General features: G+C 30.7%; 2 protein-coding genes across 2 annotated transcripts in view; one reads left to right on the top strand and one right to left on the bottom strand.

The window, feature by feature from the left end:
• LOC130216386 (protein NLRC3-like) overlaps window positions 1–22,712 on the top strand; it is a 229,101-nt gene that overhangs the window by 105,906 nt on the left and 100,483 nt on the right. The gene's annotated exons all lie outside the window — the stretch shown is intronic.
• cacna2d2b (calcium channel, voltage-dependent, alpha 2/delta subunit 2b) overlaps window positions 1–22,712 on the bottom strand; it is a 64,452-nt gene that overhangs the window by 6,852 nt on the left and 34,888 nt on the right. The window contains exons 17-37 of the mRNA XM_056448321.1: window positions 22,615–22,689; window positions 21,025–21,099; window positions 19,042–19,113; window positions 18,770–18,841; window positions 16,588–16,649; window positions 16,419–16,495; window positions 16,277–16,337; window positions 16,100–16,197; window positions 14,128–14,218; window positions 13,984–14,046; window positions 13,801–13,904; window positions 11,753–11,851; window positions 9,222–9,313; window positions 9,093–9,140; window positions 8,923–8,994; window positions 7,436–7,588; window positions 7,269–7,321; window positions 5,085–5,140; window positions 3,537–3,663; window positions 2,899–3,008; window positions 268–350 (exon numbers count right to left, since the gene is read on the bottom strand). Of these exons, the coding sequence (XP_056304296.1) occupies window positions 268–350; window positions 2,899–3,008; window positions 3,537–3,663; window positions 5,085–5,140; window positions 7,269–7,321; window positions 7,436–7,588; window positions 8,923–8,994; window positions 9,093–9,140; window positions 9,222–9,313; window positions 11,753–11,851; window positions 13,801–13,904; window positions 13,984–14,046; window positions 14,128–14,218; window positions 16,100–16,197; window positions 16,277–16,337; window positions 16,419–16,495; window positions 16,588–16,649; window positions 18,770–18,841; window positions 19,042–19,113; window positions 21,025–21,099; window positions 22,615–22,689 (1,743 nt within the window). The remainder of the gene's footprint in view (window positions 1–267; window positions 351–2,898; window positions 3,009–3,536; window positions 3,664–5,084; window positions 5,141–7,268; window positions 7,322–7,435; window positions 7,589–8,922; window positions 8,995–9,092; window positions 9,141–9,221; window positions 9,314–11,752; window positions 11,852–13,800; window positions 13,905–13,983; window positions 14,047–14,127; window positions 14,219–16,099; window positions 16,198–16,276; window positions 16,338–16,418; window positions 16,496–16,587; window positions 16,650–18,769; window positions 18,842–19,041; window positions 19,114–21,024; window positions 21,100–22,614; window positions 22,690–22,712) is intronic.

Below are 22,712 nucleotides of genomic sequence, written 5' to 3'. Positions count from 1 at the left end.
TCTTGCAGTGTAGTGTTCCTGTTGGTTGCCTGTCTGCTGCATTGCGTTTGCTCAGGAGTTTGATTTCTTGGATGCTCTTGGTAGTTGCTAGGACGTTGCACTGAAGTTGCTAGGATATTGCTAGGCGACTGCTCTGGATGTTGCTATGTGATTGCTTAGGTGTTCTGGATGATTTCCAGAATCTCGCTGTGCAGCTACATTATTAATGGTCTCTTCAAGCAAGGAAGCAAACACACTGTTAAATCAAATCAGCAGACGGCGCTTCACCTCTGAGTTGTAGTCGAAGCATTTGTCAGGTCCTTTCCTATAGCGGGCCGAGTTTAACACGTCACATGGGTTTTCTTCTTGAGCTGCAGAAAAAGTATTAAGGAAACACCACAAGCTCCGTCTGTCATTCATCAATCATGTAGACGTAGATGACAGCAGCAGGATTTGTTCAGGTGCTGGAGATTACTGAAAATGCTTCAAATTTTGTCTAGGCTTGAAAGTTGAATTTATTTTGGTTTTGCTTTTTTATATTAAGTTAAATAACTAGATGGTTTCCTATTTAAACACATTAATTTTTTTAAAGTTAAAACCCTGACAGACTAATACACTACTGTTCAAATGTTTGGAATCTGTATTTTTTCATGATTTAAAAAAAAAATTACTTGTTCACGTTTATTAAATGTAAAAAACAATACAATTTAATTGTTAAATATTTATCAAAAATTTAAATAACTGCTTTCTTTTTGTATTGCTTTTATTTCTATTACATTATTAATAATATTCATAATAGTAATAATAATTAACATAAGAGTGATTTCTGAAGGGTCATGCGACTCTAAAGACTGGAGTAATGACCTAAAAATTCATCATTAAAATCTCTATAATAAATGATTAAATTAAAAACAACTTTTGAACAGGTATTTTACAGTGCAATAACATTTCACAATTTTACTATTTGTACTGTATTTTTGATGAAATAAATGCAGCCTTGGTGAGCAGAAGCTTATTTTAAAACACTTAAAAACCACTCTCACCCCAAACTTTCGACCGGTAGTGAATGTATAATAGAATATTTTTAAAAAGATTCTAATATTCTATTTTCAACATTTGGAGTTTATTAAACTAAATAAAGGCTTCATTTAAGATGAAAGAAGACACATTTAGGTAAATATTATTTAACCCTTGTGTACAGTTGGGGATGTTTTCATCCACTCAGGGTGGATTTTGAGTCTTAATTTGGCCACAACTTTCTCTGTTTCAGCAAAGGGAATGCTTTTTGGTGACAATCCTCATTTTAGACACATATTTTGGGAAGATACTTTGGAATTAAAAAAAAAAAACTCAACAATACACTCTGGGCAAATTGACAACCCTTTTGTGATGCTTGGGGCTGTTTTTGACTTTCATTTTAATCATATTTTTTCATGCTTTAAATCATACATTCTTTAGTGCTTTTCCCTGTTGGGAAGAGGTAAAAAGGTTTTACATTTTTGCTGTTGATTATATAATAGATGGGATGCAATGATTATAGATTTTGATTGTATGATTATAGTCTGAGTAATAATCACGGTTATCATGATTATTATGCACTCATTAATTTCAAAACACTGCTAGTTTAGAAAATCCCACAGACTAAGCTGCTTTAAAGGCCTAAACACCTTTTAAGACTTTAAAGTGTTATTTATTGCTGCTCAGTAACCAAATAATACAGCACAAAATAATAATAAAATACAAACAATAGTCGATTTCTCTTATTAGACTTAAAAATAAGTCAAACAAAGTGTTTGACATTTAAACATGAGCAATTTTACACTGAAAATAAATGCCAGAACAATAAATAAATAAATAATGTAGCTGGAAGTCACAGAAGTGGATAAAGCAATCCCAGAAAGCTTGTTTATGACGTATAAACAGATCATGTGCAATTAAATTAATCTCAGCTTTGTGTATGAGTTTGGAGTACTGCTTTATTAGTTTAACACAACGTGAATTTAATTTAAGGGCTGGACTATATGACATAAATCTCATATCCTGATATAAATCATCTCATATCCTGATAATGATATAAATAAAGTATTAAAAAATAGCATTTATCTAATCTAAGCTACATATTAGCTAAGCATTTCCCTTTTAAAGAGAACAAATGTAGTCAAAGGCTGCTGAATCTTTGTCTGAAAGGTACTTTTGACTATATTACAAAAAGGTTTGGTATTTTCCTGTTGTATTCTTGTTTACTTTGGTGTATTCATGTGAATATTCCATACAAAATATGAAGCTGATCAATCAGTTCTTGTCACGATGCTCACAGCATTCTTTTAAGTAGGTATGCCTAAAATGCGTGAGCACGTCACACCATGCACGTCACTCCTAATATGCGCATGCACACCACATGCCTTCATTGTAATTAACAAACTTGAATGAGCAAAAGGCGCAGTATGTGAACAGCCCTTAGTTATTAGCCTCAGTCATAGATAATCCAGTGTGTGTGCGTATTAGCCTCAGTGTACAAGCTCGGAACTTTAAATTGGAGCACAGTTGGCATAACTTTGTTTAGTTGCAGCAGATTAGTTCTGTGCAGAAATGCGGTGTTGAGAATGAACTGTGTTGTCTTTGTGTTGTATGATTAATTAACTGTGGCGAATTATAGCACAGTCACATAGTGAAATCTGTTAATTGTTGCATTTTTAGTTAAAAGTAAATGACAGTTTTTCAATGTTGATATAAGGCTCTGAGTAAACATTTGATATACTGTAATGAAGATGTACATATGTGTATGTAAATATGTAAAATACCACAGTTGTAAAGTGCTGGAAATATGCTAACATTTGGAAATGGAAATGGTGTAAGAACCCTGCAGCTGCACACAAGGTAGTAGTATTGTAAGCAGGGCATTATGGGAAGAAAGGATACACTTGGTTCTGACAGGCAGGAGTTTCTCGATCTCGCAGGAGCTGCAGGGCAGTGTCTCAGCCACCACAAACAACAGGTTCGTGTTTTCTATACGCTTAGCGTGAAACAACCTGACAGAAAGAGAGTTTGTGTTTAGAATGCTGACAGAAAGTGACCCTGGACCACAAAACCTTCTTACATTGCACGGGTCAAAAATATCAATCACATGTATGGCAAAATATTAATTTAAATCATTAGAATAGCCAGTAAATATCATGCTCAATGAAGATATTTAGTAGATTTCTACCCAAAAATATATAAAAACTAAATATTTTATTCGGAAAATGGATTGCTGGGAATTCAATAATAGTTAAGAACTTAATAACAGTTGTATCTCTAATAATAGCATCAATAATATATAATATATAATAATATCAATAATAGTTAAGAAATTAATAACGTAATCTCTGATAAATATTGTCCAATCCTAACAAAGTATAAATCAATGGAAAGCTTATTTATTCAACTTTCAGATCATGCATAAATATCAATTTCCTAAACGTGACGGTTTTGTGGTTCGGGGTCAAAACGATCCATCATTGTTATTTTTAGACCATCTATGGAACAAACCATATATTACATTAAACACACACACACACCTGGAGCAGTTGCCGCAGTCCTGCAGGACGTTGAAGGAGTTGGTGGTGTTGGTGAAGTAGAACTGACTGTAAACCGTCACGCAGCTGCTGCTCCCTTTACTGTCTGCACTCTCAGCCCAGACGTCTGCTGGAAGACACAGATGTGAATAAAGCAATCCCAGAAAGCTTGTTTATGAAGTATAAATAGATCATGCGCAATTAAATTAAACTCAGCTTTGTGTTTATTGAGTTTGGAGTACTGCTTTATTAGTTTAACACCACGTTAATGTAATTTAGGCATGGACCATATGACATAAATCTCATATCCCGATATAAATCATCTTATATCCTGATTACAATATAGATCCCAATATAGCACAATTTCTGTAAAGTCAATCAATATAGTATATACATTGAAATGACTATTATTATAATTTTTTTACATTTGAAAGACGACCTCTTATGCCTCTTCTTACAAGATGTAAAATAAGTCTCTGATGTTCCTAGAATGTGTGAGATTTCAGCTCAAAATACCACACAAATAATGTTTAATAACTCTTTGAACCTGCCTCTTTTAGGCTTTGATCCAAAATGTGCAGTTTTTGTGACTGTCGCTTTAAATTCATATTAGATTGTGCTCTTTTCAAAAGAGGGCGGTGCTACACGTGTAAACGTGTTAGCATAGTGTTAGATTCAAAACAGGATTATCGTTATCTTTGTGAAAAACTGACAAAGTGAAAAGAAATGACTCAGAAGATGATCGTCACAGTGTTCATTTGTCAATCCTAAAACTCCACATTTACAGTCCTCTTAGTTGCTGACATTACCTTCAACAGATAAAAACTCTAATGGCGGACAGCTACTTCTCACTCAGGGCTGTTTATGCTAATGAGGGAGAGATTGACACTAATGGGTGGGGCTTTCCCCTTCTGATGACACATACAAATGGCTGTTTCTCAAAACGCGTTCTTCGGTGATCTTGCGTGTTCTCCTCCTCGTGTTCTCGTGTAACATCATCATCATCCGTCAAAGTTCAGCTCCAATACTCAAGACCACAAGAACAGGGTGGTATATTTTGTAAAAAAGGGAAAAACAATAAGTCGTTGTATGAATGCTGTGTTGTTTAAATACTTTTCCATTAAAAATGCGTGAAGGTCACATGAGCATCAGGAAGAACCGGGAAAGAACGCAGCATCTCATTTCTCACGGGACGTGTTCTCTGTTCTCGCGGTCTCCCGAGTTCGCTCTTCCGAGGTAACTTGGCAAGAACGGTCTCAACAAGAATGCAAGTTTGTTCTCTGCATTCTTGGAGTTGAGAAACAGCCAATGTCAAAGTGTTTCTGCGGACAGTTTTTAATCAAGTGTGATTGTAAAAGAAATGTCATTTAAATTTTGACCATTAGATGGACATATTTATTTGTATAAATATATATATATATATATTTCATTTTTTTTATGTCATTGCAACCTGGATATATAATAGTATTTTAGTAGGCTGAAACATGCCATATAAAACATGCAAAGATCTGACACAAAAATCTGACGTGATAAAATGAGAGATACACAAACCTGTGGTGAACCAGCTGCTGTAGATGATTCCATACAAGAACTGCTGCAAAATAGACCTAAAAGAGACAGCAACTTTAACACACGAGTGCCTGAAACAACACCATCAAGGCATGACCTTATATAATAATAATAATAATAATAATAATAATAATAATAATAATAATAATAATAATAATAATAATAATAATAATCTGCATTTATGATGCACTTTTTTCCAAACTCAAAGCCCAACAGTGTATGAAAACAAAATAAGAAAGCAAGCAAAGCCAAAATGACAAACTTACATCCTAAAATCACACTAAATTACACCTCAAAAATCTATAAAAACAATAATATAACACAATTACAAATTGCACAATAAAAATGAGTTCTAAAAAAATAATAAAAATAATGCTTTAACAAAAAGAAGAGTCTTGAGGAGTTTTTTTATAAAGCAATTCAAGGAAATTGCTAATAAAGCTGAACTAATGTCTAAATCTAATTAAGCTGAATGTCTTTCTTATAACCAATAGAAGACATCTGTCATGGTTGTATACAGGCAGCACACAGAGGAAACACTAAAATATGTTTTATATACAACATTAAATAAATAAACAGGAACACGAATCACACGAACATCCAAGAAGTGGGGGCCTACACAATGAACATGGATTATCTGGATAGCTAGTTAAGTTTCAGTTTAGTTTGCACCAATCTTGGGTTTTAAGTCAACATGAAGGCAGCTTGACTTTAATAACTCTTTGTTGCTATGGTATTATGGAGCACCTGAGCTGAGCTACCTTCATGATAACCAAACCCAAGAATTGAACTCAACTGGCTAGCCAGCTTATCTGATTTTATGGTACAGGCCTGGAGAGAGGTTTCCTGGGAACCTGGGAACTTAAACGCATGAAGTATTTAAACAACACATGTGGAAGAAACCCAGCTCAATGCGACACCACGCGTAACGCAAATGTTTTTTTTTTTTTGCACAGGTGTTATTTTCATGTTTTGCATCACGATGTTTAAATAGCAAATGCATTTGCTCAAATTTTTCTGTTTATGGGTGTGCTCATCTGGTGCATTGCTGGTGCGTTGCTATTTTGAGGAACTGAAATAGATTGCGCCAACTAAAATCTAAAACCAAAAGCAGTACACAAATTTCTTTAAATATGAAAAGAATTAAAGGATTAAAATACAAAAATAAATATTGTTGTCAACATAAATATAAAAACTCTGTTGTAGTCAGTTTATTCTTGATAATTTACATTTGTCTAATGTTATAATTATTGCTAGTATTAGTATAAGCGTATTACATATATGCATATATATATATATATATATATATATATATATATATATATATATATATATATGCATATATATATATATATATATATATATATATATATATATATATATATATATATATATATATATATATATATATATATATATATATATTTTTTTTTTTTTTTTTTTAAACAATTTTTTGTTTAGATTTGTCCACGTGGCAGGTTTTAGAGACTTATATGCATCACTATATAGGGGATAGGAACTCTTTTGGATAGGATAGGAAGTTCTTTTGGCCACACTTTGTTGTTATTGTTCATTTGCTGGAAATTAGAACTGAATTTAGAAATACATTTGAAACAAATCTTAACAAATGAAATTCTGCCAAGGAGTGTGTCCACCACAGTTTCCTAAATCAATGGCCAAATGGAAGGTCACTCAGATGCTCTTTAACAGTTTTCTCTCTAGTGAAGCCTTCAGTCTGTCATGTCATGTCTGTCATGTACAGTAAATAACAAAATCACCATGTTGTGATGGAACTGACTCTTAAAGGAAATGGATGAGATTCTGATTGGTTTAATGCACATTATGCCCAAAAGACACTCATAAACTCATTAAGAGCATAGAGACAAGCATTTTTAGATCATGCGCCTGGTGCACAGATCATTTTCCCATCCTTAAAATAGCAAAACGGGTTTGGGCATGCCCTTAGTGGATTTAACACCATACGCTTTAGACTTTGTGTCTAGATCCTTAAATTAGAGTCCATAAACACTAATGATGTTAGAATGTATGAACAAAGGATCAAATATATACATGATCAAAAAGGAACACATTTTAAATTAGACAAAAAACTATTTACTGAGAAAACACCCTGACAACATGATAGCAACGTTCTTTAGATGTACTCACCACGCGGCTGCTGAAGTCCACCAGGCCAGACTGAGAAAATCCGCTATGGAGGGCTAACAAGAGAATAAAAGCATCTTAATCACAGGACACTTCAGTATGTCATGACTTTACATCATAAGTGATTCATTATAAGTGATATAGTTCAGTGGACTGAATCATTTTCTCACCACGTAGAATCCTCTGTGTGCGGCTCCTGTGTGGCTGCTGGCTGTGGGTTCGCAGGCTGACTGATACTGGAAGGTCTGATGACGGGAGTAGATTGAGTTGTTGTAGAGGGCGAACATCAGGTACGGGTCGACCTCACCGAAAAACAGCCCAACCTTAAGCAGACATGAAGACATTGTGTATTTTATTATTAGAAGAATGTAGATGTTCTTGTTGAGAGGACTGATGAAATGTTGATTATGTATTTTAAAATTGTTTTACTGTATTTTAAATCTCAATGAGACTTCCTGGTTAAATAATAGTAAAATGTAAAAAAAGTGGAAAATGTATGAAATATTTGAAAAAGGATTAAAAACTTCAGAGGTAGGTAAAAATATTTGACTCAAAATTGTTTCACTATCTGTATGTTAATGTACTTTCACACTAAAATAATATTTAATATATTCATTTAACTTACTGAAATTGTGTTTATATACCTATAGTATATGAAGTTATTTATTAGCTTAGGTACAACTATTATAGAAGTATATATATATATATATATATATATATATATATATATATATATATATATATATATATATATATATATATATATATATATATATATATATATAATATAATATAATATACCGCAATTTATTTAATGTATATATATATTTTTTTCTATTTCAAATTAATAAAAAAAAAAAAAAAAAAAAAAAAAAATATATATATATATATATATATATATATATATATATATATATATATATATATATATATATATATATAAATATATATGTATATATATATATATATATATATATATATATATATATATATATATACATACATATATATACATATATATACACATATACATATACATTTACATATACATATATATATATATATATATATATATATATATATACATACATATACATATATATATATATATATATATATATATATATATATACACATACATATACATATATATATATATATATATATATACATACATATATATATACATATATATATATATATATATATATATGTAAATGTATATGTATATATATGTATATATATATATATATATATATATATATATATATATATATATATACATATATATATATATATATATATATATATATTTTTTTTTTTTTTTTTTATTAATTTGAAATAGAAAAAAATATATATTTACATTAAATAAATTGCAGTATATTATATTTACACAATATACACACTATACGTGTATTATTATATATTACAAATACAATATCAATATCCAATTGTATACATCTAAACAATTGTATACAATATCTATATCTACATAATTCACACATAGAACCTTAAATATATATTTTAAATGTACTATATTCAATGAATTTCATTAATCTATACTTAATAAGCACATTGTAAATGACCACACGTTTATTAAATAACAAATAACAATGTGACTATATTAACATTATTTATGATAGTTTTAAGTATCTACCTTCTTCCAGTGATCTCTCTGATTGGACATCACCAGGAACCCGCCATCATCGATCAGATAACACAGCAAATCCTGAAAAAACCCCACACAAAATCTACACTCATACACCAGATCGACTGACATGACAGTCTGTTTTCATGCAAAACTCAAAAAAGTGCAGGTTTTCTCACATCGCTGTTCACTTCACAGTCCATCTCACAGGATCTGGACGGGCCGCACTGCTCAACACAAACAGGACATTAGCAAATCTCACCATAAACAAGTCACATTTTTTAAATCTTTTGTCAAAAATATTGTACCTTATGTGCAGATTGTCTGCTGTCAGACACGTTGCTGGCCAAGATCTTGAACTTGTCAACCCAAGCCTCTAAATCCAGCTTAACACCGACCACTGAAAACACCAACACAAGATGAAGACGACCAGAAAACAGTGTGATGTGCAATAATGTTGCAGATTTTCCAAGACTCTCTATGATTGCAGAATTAAACGTAAAATCAAGTAAATAAGATCAAATAGTGCTTGTAACATCAAGGTTGTGGGTTCGATTCCCAGGGAAGGTAAGAAATGGTTAAAAAAAAAAAGTCTTTAATGTGCAATGTGCACATGTGCAATAAAAATTAAGCAAACTTCAGAGGAGCTCAGATATTTGTTCGTACTGTACTTAGCTGATGATTGATTATAAAGTGTGTTTGGCATGCTGTCCCAGGAGAGAGCCCTGATGAATAGGTAGATCTCAAAACTCCACTGCTGAACAGATAGTGATTGCTCTTAAGAGATAACTACTTACTAGAGCACGTCTATGGTGCTGATTTGGATTAGTCAGTTACCTTAAGTTGTATGCTTTTGGAAACCCACGTGAGCACGGGGAGAACGTGTAAACTACGCACAAAAATGTCGGCTGGCTTGGTAAGGACTAGAACCAGTGACTTTCTTGCTGTGAGGCAACATGCTAACCACTGGGCCTCCAGCCATCCATCTAGGAAAGGAGGAGGAGTAGGGGTGGAAGGGGGATTCTTCAAAACGAAGATGGCTGTTATATGGAACTTAGGGTATTTATAGTGACTAAGGAATCGTCTGATTGGTGAATGATGAATTGGCTAATGCATGACCAGCTGTGTTCAATCATAAGCATGTGATCCTCTTGAAATTAGTGTATAAATAAACTTCAGAAATTGCTGGCTGCGTGTCCACCGAAGTGTTTTTGTGCTGCAGAAACTTAAGCAGCGTTCAAAAAAAGCAACTTTTTTTTTCAGCAGGTTCAGCCATTACAAGTTGTTGAGGTGGTGTTGACAGTTGCGTACTATAGTCCCACTCCTCCTCCACAACGATTTCATGACTATCTAATATAATAAAGCTATAAAATATATACATATAACGTTTAGGCTACGCTATTTCTAGTTATTTTATTTTCAACAATGAGGTAAACAATTACATAAAGGTGAAGAATCTAACTAAGGATCTGAGAATCCTTGCAGCAAACATACGTGTCTGTTGCTTCAAGAAAGCCACCATTCATTTGCGTTGTGTTTAATTTCCATTTGCTTCTATTCATTTCTTCTTTGTTTAATTATTTTATTTAGTCATACAATCATTAGTCATTTATATAATTATCATTATATCATTTTATTGATCATTATTAAATGAATTGATTATAGTTGATTATTATTTGTCATTTTATTATGTTTTTATATTTCATTAATATTATTTTCTTATAACTATTGCTTTCATTTTATTTTGTTTTTCCATGTTGTTATAATTTATGACTGTGTGGATTCAAGCAAAACTTGTTTTCAAGCATAAGAGATAAGAGAATGTCTCCATTTTAAGGTCTGTATTGTCTTTGGACAATGTTGTGAAGCAGTTGCTGTTGCTTGTTGTACAATAACAATTGTTGGATTTGTCCTGGTCAGCAGAGTCTGAGCATTAAATCATACACAACTGATTTTTTAATAAACTCTGCTATTTCTTTATCATCATTACTTTATCTCCTGCTTCTGCTCCTCTCTGGCTTTCTTAGTCCACCCCTATACTGATAAAAGACTGAATACTGGTTAACAGGTTTGGGCTTTGGGTGGCTTGACTGGATTGTTGTCTGGATACCCAGAGAAGCAGACATTTTCTGTCCAGGGCTAGATCTGATTTATCTGGCATGAAGAGTGTGATTTAACAAAGGTTAAAAAGTACATCAAATTTTTTTATTTACTCACATGATATGAAAGCGACTGAAATAAATGACTAAACCTACAAAATACTTTGACAGAAACAAATGCTTTGAATTTTTCCTAGGAGGTTTGTTTTTTTATTCTTTTGAATAACATCAAAAAAACTAGGGTAACACTTTATTTTAATGGTCCATTTGAGTATTAGTAGACTGTCTGCTTAATATTTGTTGATACTGCTGCTAAACAGACATTTAACTGACTATAAGAAACTTAGCAAGTACATGTCAATTTACACTAATCCCAACCCTAACCTAACAGTCTACTTATAATCTAATGAGAATTAGTTGCGATGTAACTTAAATTCAACAAACGGACCATCATAATAAAGTGACCAAAAACTATATGTTTTTTTCACTTAATACAATATAAAAATGTACTTTGAATAAAAGAAACCTTTTTCTTTTCAGTGTATACTATCACAAACGCAGTGGTTCTTAGGGTCAAACAAATGTATAAGATTGTAGATTATATACTTTCAGAAGAAATGCTGCACTTATTGCTGCAAATTTGAAGAAAGATGCCATAAAACCAGTCATTTTAGGTCATAAATATCTAAACAAAATCTGAAACATTCTCTCTCTCTCTCTCTTTTGTACTGATTACACACCTGCAGGCTTCATGGTTTTGCTCCCGAATGCGACCTCCACAGCAGTGGTGACCAGAATACCCACAGTGCCATTCTCTGAGATCAGCAGATCATCCATCGCTAAACACAAACATTACAGTCATTAACATGAGAAAAACATTCACACTGAAATAATTATATATGTATATATATGTGTATATATATATTTTAAATCACACATACTAAAGGATAAAGTCAAATGGGACCTAATGACAAAATGCATTTCTTTTATTTAACAATAGTGCTTTGGAAGATATGGGGTGTCTGATATATAAATCTATAATTTAATGACTGCATATTAAAATAAATGACTGATTATGGCTTGTGTGATTAGTTATGTCACTATGGGTGCTGTAATATAATTATCAACACCTGTAATTATTCATTATCAGAGCTCTAATGTGATATTTATAGTAATTACCAGCTGTCACATTAATGATGCTAGTATATTAGAATTATTGTATTTTATCAGTGCTGTAAAACGGAATTAATATCTGTATTATACAGCAATTAACACTACACTATTGGGGTAAAGCTTTGTTATTTAGCAATGCTGCAATCTGTGTTGATCAACTCTCACATTTTAAATTACAGCTGTACATTTGAGCAATTAACATTATCATGTTAAATCAGGGCTGTACAAATCCGTAATCCACACAGTAATATTAATAATAAATAGTGTAATATTTAGTTGCAGTGGTAATATAGATATGCTATAGTATTTAGTAGCCATTACTCTAAAATGTTAAAATAAAGCTGAACATTTTAGCAATACACGTTGGGGATATTTCATTAGAGCTGGAAACACTTTCTATTAAGCTCATACTTATAATAAATCATAACTCCTAACTATTTATAATCAATCATAACAATTCATAAATGTATAATAATGTAATATAATATAATATAATATAATATAATATAATATAATATAATATAATATAATATAATATAATATAATATAATATAATATAATAATATATAATATAATATAATAATATATAATATAATATAATATAATATAAAATAAAATAATAAAATAAAATAAAATATAAAATAATATAATATAATATAATATGAAATAATATAATATAATATAATATAATATAAAATAATATAATATAATATAATTTAATAATATATATAATATAATATAATATAATATAATATAATATAATATAAAATAATAAAATAAAATAAAATAAAATAAAATAAAATATAATATAATATAATATAATATAAAATAATATAATATAATAAAATATATAATAAAATAAAATAAAATAAAATATATAATAATATTTAATATAATATAATATAATATAATATAATATAATAATAAATGCAATATTTAGGTATGTAATATTTAAATTTTTAATCCTCACTATGATTAATCACTGCTTTAATATTTAGAAACTATGCTGAAATCAAAAATTAGCAGTCTTTAAAAAAATAATAATAATAAAAAAAAATAAATAAATAAATAAATAAACAAATAAATAAATAAATAAATAAAATAAAATAATTAAGTGTCTTTTTCTTTTATGGGTATAATATAATAAAGTACAATATAATATAATATGATATGACGCATTATAATACAATACAATATAATGTAATTGCAGCACAGAATAAAATTAAATAATTATTTATTCATCTCTCCAGGGAAATTCAAAATAATTTACTTATTAATACTCTCTTAATTTAAGAGCAGCAATTTTGTTGACACTTCAGTTTAAGTACCAGTTCTCACTATTTACCAGTGACTTATCACCTGCCTATTATTATAACGATTTTGGCTGTTTATTAAGCACATTTACAAAGCCATATCATACAGCATTTATTCTAAATGATCTTTTTCTGCACCCCTAACCATAACCAATGCCTAAACTACTACCTCAATAACTATTGATGAGCTGCATATTAGGAGTTTTTTTGAGACTATAGTTATAATTAATGGTTCGTTAATTGTACTTCAAAATAAAACATGACTGTAAAATTTAATCATTTATTAATAATTGAGGACTCACAGGTTCGTGTAGGCGCTCTGAAGATGTAGCCTTTGTTATCCAGACTGCGCCGGTAGAAGTTTGAGTTTAGTGGTTCAGGATCTTCATCCCATGATTCAGCCGCCCTGAATCACACACACATATGCTATCAGATCTTCTTGTAATCATACAGTAACTCAGTGTTTATTAGCTCAGTAGACTCACATGTTGGGGTAAACGCGTGTGACGCCTCCATTGGTGGAGGCAAACAGAGCCAGAAAGCCATACCTGCAGACATCAGATCAACTGATCAACAGCTGAATGTAAAAACACAGTAAACACATGTAGATTATGACGGTCTGGTCTTACGTGCCCAGGTCTTTATTCTGCCAAACACGTGTGGCGAGCTGCCAGAGGATCCCCGAGTCCAAGATCAGGTTATGAATCAGACCCTGATCACCTGAAATCAACAGCAAATACATCATAAAGTTCGTCGCCACATTTCAGAAGGCAAGAAAGTGTTAAATTGTGTATTGTTATTATGTATTATGTGTTAGCTGATGGTTTATTCTTTATTTATACACTGCAGAAATGCCTTTCTTTGATTTTTTGTTCAGTTTCTAGTCCAAATATCTAAAAACTCTTAAATCAAGAAGTATTTTCTAGACACGCAAAACATAATGTCTTGTTTTAGGAAGCAATATAAGTCAAAATTAAGTCAGTATTTCTTTAAAACAAGCTAATTAATTTGCCAGTGGTGTAAGCTAAATTATCTTGTTTTTCCTTTTGACATCAAATTATTTAGCTTGTTTTAAGGAAAAACGCACCTAATTTTGTTTCTTAATATTGAAAACAAGACAAATATGTTTCGCTTGTTTAGAAAAGGCTTCTTGATTTAAGAACTGTTAAATATTTGTACTCGAAAACTAGAACGTTTTTGCAGTGTATGCTACCGTTTACTTGTGAGTGTGTATATTTCATTATCAATGCTGAGTAAAAAGTAAAAAATTTCTATTCTAACTTGTGGTTACTGTACTTCCATATTAGCAGTCAAGCATAAACTTATGATACATATTTGGGACATAATCCAATTATGCAAATTGTAGTACAACTGATCGGTGACATCATCAGAGGAATAGTTCAGATGAAGATCTGGAGTTTGTGAGCCATTTATAGAAAGTCATGTCCCAGAAATATATATTAAATTTGTATTGATATATTTTAAGCCGCCCTATTTTACTCTTAATAAAGAAACACAAAATTGACTAACCATATACTTTCTTAAAATGCAACGCATCTATTGTATTGTATAGCTATTGTATTTAAAGTGACATTAGATTGTAATATATCACTTTTCCCCCCCAACACTGTTCATGATCAGAAATGTGGTGATATTTAAATAGTTAATATCTCAATAGGAGCTAATAAATTAAAAGATCAGTACTGCAGCTGTATTAATTACTAACAAATGTTGAAATACAATATTTAGTGATATTAAGTAATACATTTTGTTATATTTTGTAATTAATATTGTACTTGAAATGTGTATTTATAACAAACTATCTACTAATTGATCGTGCATTTTTCTAATCAGTAAATTACTGAATTTTCTGATTACATCTGCAATAATTAACGGTGTATTTTGGAATGTTAAGCATATTTTTATTTTCTATTTAGAGCTTATTTAATCTTATTTAATCTTACATTCTGTTATACCTAGTAATAAATAATGCTTTTAAAATTCTGAATATATATATATATATATATATATATATATATATATATATATATATATATATATATATATATATATATATATATATACTGTATACTGTATTATTGATTTAAATATGAAATATTATTAATTTTATGCTGCAACATTTTTTTTTACAATATTTAATTACTATTATTTATCAATCAGTACTATCTTAGCACTATGCTGCATATATGAATTAGTCTTTATAAATCAATATCACAAATATATATTAAAGTTCAATATTTCTAATATATATTTTGAGCTGTAATTTGTCATTATCAGAGCCATAATATGTGTCTTTTTCTTCTGCATTGATTATCACTATAGCTAAAATTTAAAAGTGAAACTATCTATCAAATATGAAACTCTTTATTTAACTACAACTTCAATATTTAGGAATAAATCCTGTAACATTTCATTTTCATAGTAATAACATTAGATTTTTTGACTACATTAATTAGTTCTAAACAGTATTAAATATAATAAACTATATATTTCTAATATTTCATTATTAAAGTCAAGTGATGTTTAATAATGAGCATTTTTTAAATATTGAATTACTAATAATATTTTAATATAACTCACAGTCTTCAGACTCTGGGGAGATCTCCACCATCAGAGACAGGAAGTCCACCAGGAACTGTGTGTTGTTTTCAGAGATGTGCAGGCGCCTGCAATAATCTCTACAACCACAAACACAGCCAGGATGTCAAATCTAACAGTAAAAACACCATAACTAATGTAAATGCGCACACACTGTACCTGGGAGCAAGAAACACGTGACCGGCAGACTCGAAAGAGTTAGGCAGCAGAGACTGTAAATCTGAGAGCAAACCAAAGACAGATTATTCAGGATGAGCTCTAATCTCACACTAAACAGCGTGTGTATTAACTGAGCACTCACACTGCAGCTGGAGCATGACATCACTCAGATCAGCCTGGATGTAATGTTCACTGTATGGAGGCAGTACCAGACCCAGACTGCAGAGGGCGGCATATTAAGCAAACAATTAAATTAACATGTATAACGTCACTAATATATGATCAGTACAGTCAAGCAAATCAAGGCATACCTGTAGTCTGTGTCGTTTATGGGAGTCCAGGTGTACATACGGGTGACGTCATCAATGTAGCGCTGAAAAAATAAGTTTTTACGTGAAACATTTACTTTATTAAGTAAAAAGTCTACATATTACTTAAAATTACGAAAAAAAGTTTTACGTAAAACATTTACTATATTACATACATTTTTTTCATATTACTTTAAACTATGCAAAAGTTTTTACGTTAAACATTTACAATATTACTTACAATTTTTACATATTACTTAAAACTACAAAAAACTTTTTTTTACGTTCAGCATTTACTATATTACGTACAATTTTTACATATTACTTAAAACTACAAAAAAAAATTTTACGTTCAGCATTTACTATATTACGTACAATTTTTACATATTACTTAAAGCTACGCAAACATTTTTTTTATGTTCAGCATTTACTATATTATGTACAATTTTTACATATCACTTAAAACTACAAAAAAACAACATTTTTATGTTTAACATTTACTATATTACGTACAATTTTTACATATTACTTAAAACTACAAAAAACCCAACATTTTTTATGTTTAACATTTACTATATTACGTACAATTTTTACATTTTACTTAAAACTACGGAAAAAAAAATTTACGGACAGCATTTACTATATTACGTACAATTTTTACATATCACTTAAAACTACAAAAAACTAAATTTTTTACGTACAACATTTACTATATTACGTAAAATTTTTACATATTACTTAAAACTATGAAAAACAATTTTTTACGTACAACATTTACTATATTACGTACAATTTTTACATATTACTTAAAACTACAAAAAAAAACTTTTTTTACGTACAACATTTAATATATTACGTACAATTTTTACATACCACTTAAAACTACAAAAAACCCCAAAATTTTTTACCTACAACATTTAATATATTACATACAATTTTTACATATTACTTAAAACTACTACTACAAAAAATGTTTTTACGTAAAAAAAAACTAACAAAAATAATGCAAGTTTTGGTGATAAACCCCCCTCAAAGATTATTTTCAATTTCTGGCATTTCTGAGAGATTTTAAACTGAATTTTTTTTAAGTATTTGGGGGTTTTTAGTACACTTTAAATCGCAAAACAAATTGAAATAAATTCATACTATTTCTGAAGAATGCATTACTGGATGTTTTTTTTAGCAAATGCATTTTATTTTTTGCAAATACAGTGATTTGTGTCTTAACAATAGTACTATATTACTGCATTATAGTATTAGCAGTAAAGTATATACTTCTACATATTCAAAATGTACATATAGAAATAGTTCTTACACTAATAAATTAATTTGTGGTTTTAAGATTTAGTTTGACATCAAAACTGGAGTACTATCTTACTTTGTAGTATGCATACATAAGCAGTAAGTATATTAAGTACATAGTTTTAATAATATATATTCAAATTGTACTTAAATGCTACAATTTACACACAAATCAACTGGTTTGTAGTTTTAAGAAAGTTTTACATCAAAACAGGTGTACTATTTTACTATATACTGTAAGTTTGTACTTTAACCCTAGCAGTTAAGTACATACTTAGATTAAATTCCCAAAATGTATATAGAAGTTAACATTTTTCAGAGCAAATAAGAACACATTGCTTTATTAGGGAGATTAATATCTTACTACATACTTGAAGCATGTACTTAAAATTTGATCAATAAATGACGTACTTCTACTAGACATTTAAAAATCATTCAAAAACATTAAAATAAATAGATTTAAAGGGTTTTGATAAATTGTTTTACTTCAAAACTGGAGTACTATTTAAAACAGTCAGAATGTATGTGTAGAAAAAGTACAAACTTACATTACGTATTCAAAATGTACTTATATGCTACAATTTCCATTCTAATTTATGGTTTTAAGATGTAGTTTCATGTCAAAACCTTCATACAACACTGTAAAGTCTGTACTTCCATATTAGCAGTCAAGCATATAATTATAATACATATTTGGGACATAATCCAATTATGCAAATTGGGGTACAGCCGATCGGTGACATCATCAGGGGAATAGTTCACATGTAGATCTGGAGTTTGAAATTTGAGCCATTTATAGAAAGTCATGTCCCAGAAATCACACATGTCCTAGTTTCATCAAACACACACATACACGCACACACACACACACAGATACACTTGCCTCGTCCATTGATTTAATTAGAGTTTTAATCGTCATATCTCCCGATCGGCCGTCAATCATCTGCCGGCGAATCTAGACAGGAGGAAAAGCAGATGTTGAAGCAGCGTCCATGATCTGACGAATGATTGAGTTGAACATCATATTTAACACATGAAGTCAATGTGCCAGATCTGCCCACACTGAAAACAATGATTCACTTATTATCAACCACTGAGAGAGAAAGAGAGATGCGGGTTTAATGAGGACAGTGTTTGAGTAAGTAAAGACTGAACCTCCTGTTTGCTGCTGTCTTCCACTTCTGCATCTAGAAAGTCCAGAGTCACCTGCTCTGGCAAATCCTCCTCCTGCAAACAGACAAACCGGGGTTATCATTAGCTATGTTTCCATCCAAAAACGCAAATGAAATTTATGCTCAAAACTGGAATATCTCATAAAAGACATGCAATTAAAGCAGCGTTTCCATCCAATAAGTCAAAGAGAACAAAATCGTCACTTCCTGATTAACTGGAGACAAATATCAAAAGTATAAATGAATTTACTGAGGTAGAAGAAGCTGCGTCAATCATTTCTTTATTTTATAAAGAACTTGCGCCTCAGAAGACAATGCCGACACGCAATGAGCGTGAAGTGGGGTTTAAAGACAAGAGACTCAGAGCACAGATGCTCAGTTCTGGAGGTCATTAATAATATAATAGCACTAATACTGAAATGGTTAAGGCGTTTTAAAATGACTAAAACAACATTTCAGATATTTTACAATGTGCTCAGCCTGCTGGTTTGTCCATTTACACACATTTTTATCATCACAAGATCTGTTATAACAAAATCACATGACTTTTTTAATGCACATACTGGAATTTGTTCGGTAAAAGTGTTTCCATTGTAGTTTATGCGCATCTTTTCTTATCGGATAAAAAGTTTATCCCACGCAGTTATGCACATACATTTTTTATTCTCATTTTCAAAATTGACGCGCATTTTGGTGTTTCCATCAACCGTTTTGTATGTGCATATCCAAAATGCGAATAGAAATAGGTGGATGGAAACATAGCTATTGTGAACTCAAAAAAACCTTTCACTACCTCAAATAAAATAAAAAATGACTGAAAATGTAAATAAATAAATAAATAAATATCTGCAACTAAAGTCTTTTTGGTTTAGTTTCAGTTTTAAAACTCAGAATCTAATTTTAAAAAAGTTCAAAGTAATCAGATTTTTTATTAGCGATGTACTGAAATGAAAATTCTGAGCCAAAATTAAAAAATCTGAATGAACTGCATCTGGCCGAAAACTGAAACTGAAACCAAAAATGCTTTGTAATAACTGTTTATTATGTTTTTAAATAATATCAAATAATTTTGTAAGTTAAATTTACCCCTTTAAAAAAGTTCATAAAATGAACACATTTTATTGACAGTTAATGAAGCGAGGGATACCTGCGTTGCCATGACAACACAGCAACGCTACTACAAGCAGCAGGAACAAGTATACTGCATAGAAATGTTTTGTCAGCACTTTATTTGAGTCAACTTTGCTTTACTGTTTATCATATACGTTTAATGCATAGATATGTTTACGTGTACATGAGCGGAATATCCATATTTTTTATCAGCTTTCTTTTTCCTAGATCATATTTTTGCCTTTTTCATCGAATCATTTTCATCCATGGTAACTATCATTACAGAAAAATATAACAATGTTTCAAACCATAAAAGTGTTTAAACCAAACCAAATACAAATAATCAAAACAAAGTTGCCAGGTCAGCATTTATCTTTGGTTTAGTACAAATTTAAGCGCTTTATTAACTTTAATACAACTCAAATCAATTTTAATGTTATTTTATTTAGCTAGAACCAAGTCAGCATTTTCATTTTGTTCAATTAGCTAAAATTGTACATAGGACAGATACATATAAAATACTAATAGAAACACACCAATAAGAGTAGTGTTAAAATTAAAACAAAGAAAAAAAACACTACAAAATAAATAAAAGTTGTTGTTTTTAGTAATATTAGTATAAACAACGAGGAGCATGGATGAATCTAAAAAAGCTTGAAGAGCATGTTATTTATCAATATTTGTTGTCATGACAACGAGTGTGCTGAGATTCAGACACAAAGATAAGGAGAAAGAGAGAGAGAGAGAGAGAGAGAGAGAGAGAGAGAGAGAGAGAGAGAGAGAGAGAGAGAGAGAGAGAGAGAGAGAGAGAAAGTGTGTGCATGTGTGTGTGTGCGTGCGTGTGTGTGAGTCTCACTCGAGGCTGCAGGTTTGGATGCATCAGCACGTATCCGTTCGGGTCAATGGCGAAGATGTATCCGTTGGCTCCGAGCTACACACACAACAGAGAAACACACTGAGATGAAGCTTTCTGTTTCACAGACTGGTGGAATACACAATAGTGCTAAATATCAGGTTTTCAAAGACTCTTACTGATAAAATCACAATAAATGACGTAAATCAACAATAGCAGTCATATGCAAAGAGAGGTCATGAACTGAGAATTGTACTTGCAGTGTTATTAAATAATAAAAGCACTCTCACCATTAAAAATACATTGGGGTCAACAGCTTTTTATTGCAGTTTATTGCTATGAATTTTTTATGTAAACTAATAATGAAATATATATTATATCAGGTACAGAAAAACAAAATAGCAGGGGTATAACGAATCACAACCCACAGTTCGCAACGTCGATCCGAAAAATGGTCCGATCCATGACTCAAAAACCATAGTGTGATCTGAACAGTGAGATTTGTGATCCGTTACACCACTATTAACTTAATGCATTTTATTATTATTATTATTATTATTATTATTATTATTATTATTATTATTATTATTATTATTATTAATATTATTATTATAATAATAAACAGTGGCAGTGCTAGCTTGAATGGCACCCTGGGCAAACCACCACATACAGCCTCCCTCCTCCCTCAAGCTTATAAATAGTTGGTTTATAAAGTGTAGCTCTAGTATGTTCTAGAAGGTTACATCTAGTTAATATAGTAAAGGACCATCAAACATGTACATTCTAAGAAATGTTAGTTATTTTATTCTAACTTTAGGTAAAATATGGACAAAACCAGAATTGTAATTATTAAACATATTTATAATAATAATAATAATTATTATTATATATATAAATATATATGTTTTATAGAATTATTTGTTTATAGACTTGAGTCAAGGCCAAAATTAATGTTATGAAGTCTTACCTCCCTGCCTCATTATTCATCCTTTCTGCTTCTATAGCCAGACTTAGTCAAAATAAGATCATCATCATAATTTATCAACTTCAGTTTTGTCAGCTAGCAAAACTCTCTGTGAGCCAACACCTTGTGTCATAAGTAACATAAAAGGCTGTTATTCTGGCTTCTGAGCACTTAATGGGTGCATACTTTGGCGTCGTGCATGAAAACAACCGAGATTCATGTTCCAGGAATGGTTCTCTGTGCGCATGTATCAGTTTGCTTTCAACAGCTTTGTTTCAGCTGCACATAAAAAGAATAACAAACTTGTGCGTGCAAAAGACGCCAAATGTGAATGGCCACTAACGTCTTTATTCTGGCATTACCAGTCTTGGGATTAAGACACTTGCATAAAGAAAAATATAAAACATATCTCAAAGCTTACTGGGATACATGATTTTTACTGGGGCACATTTTTGTTTTTGTTTTGCACCGTCTCTCCCCGTGCCGCGCCCCCCGCAAAATGCAGCTCTAGGCGATCACCCATATTGCCCATGCCTAAATCCGCCACTGATAATAAATACCACAAACATATTTATAATGTATTATAAACTCATTAGGGATGATTCAGGATTTGAGAGAAAAGTATTCACCTTGTACTGTGGCGTGAGTCTCTTGAGCTCGTCCAGATGAACGTCGACCCCCATCACACCTAAAATCAGCTGATTCTGGACACACAAACACAGCACTC

Source organism: Danio aesculapii, chromosome 22 (genome assembly GCF_903798145.1).
Source record: "Danio aesculapii chromosome 22, fDanAes4.1, whole genome shotgun sequence".
NCBI lineage: Eukaryota > Metazoa > Chordata > Actinopteri > Cypriniformes > Danionidae > Danio > Danio aesculapii.
The sequence above is the reverse complement of the archived record's forward strand: the minus strand, read 5'-3'. Positions and strand labels throughout refer to the sequence as shown.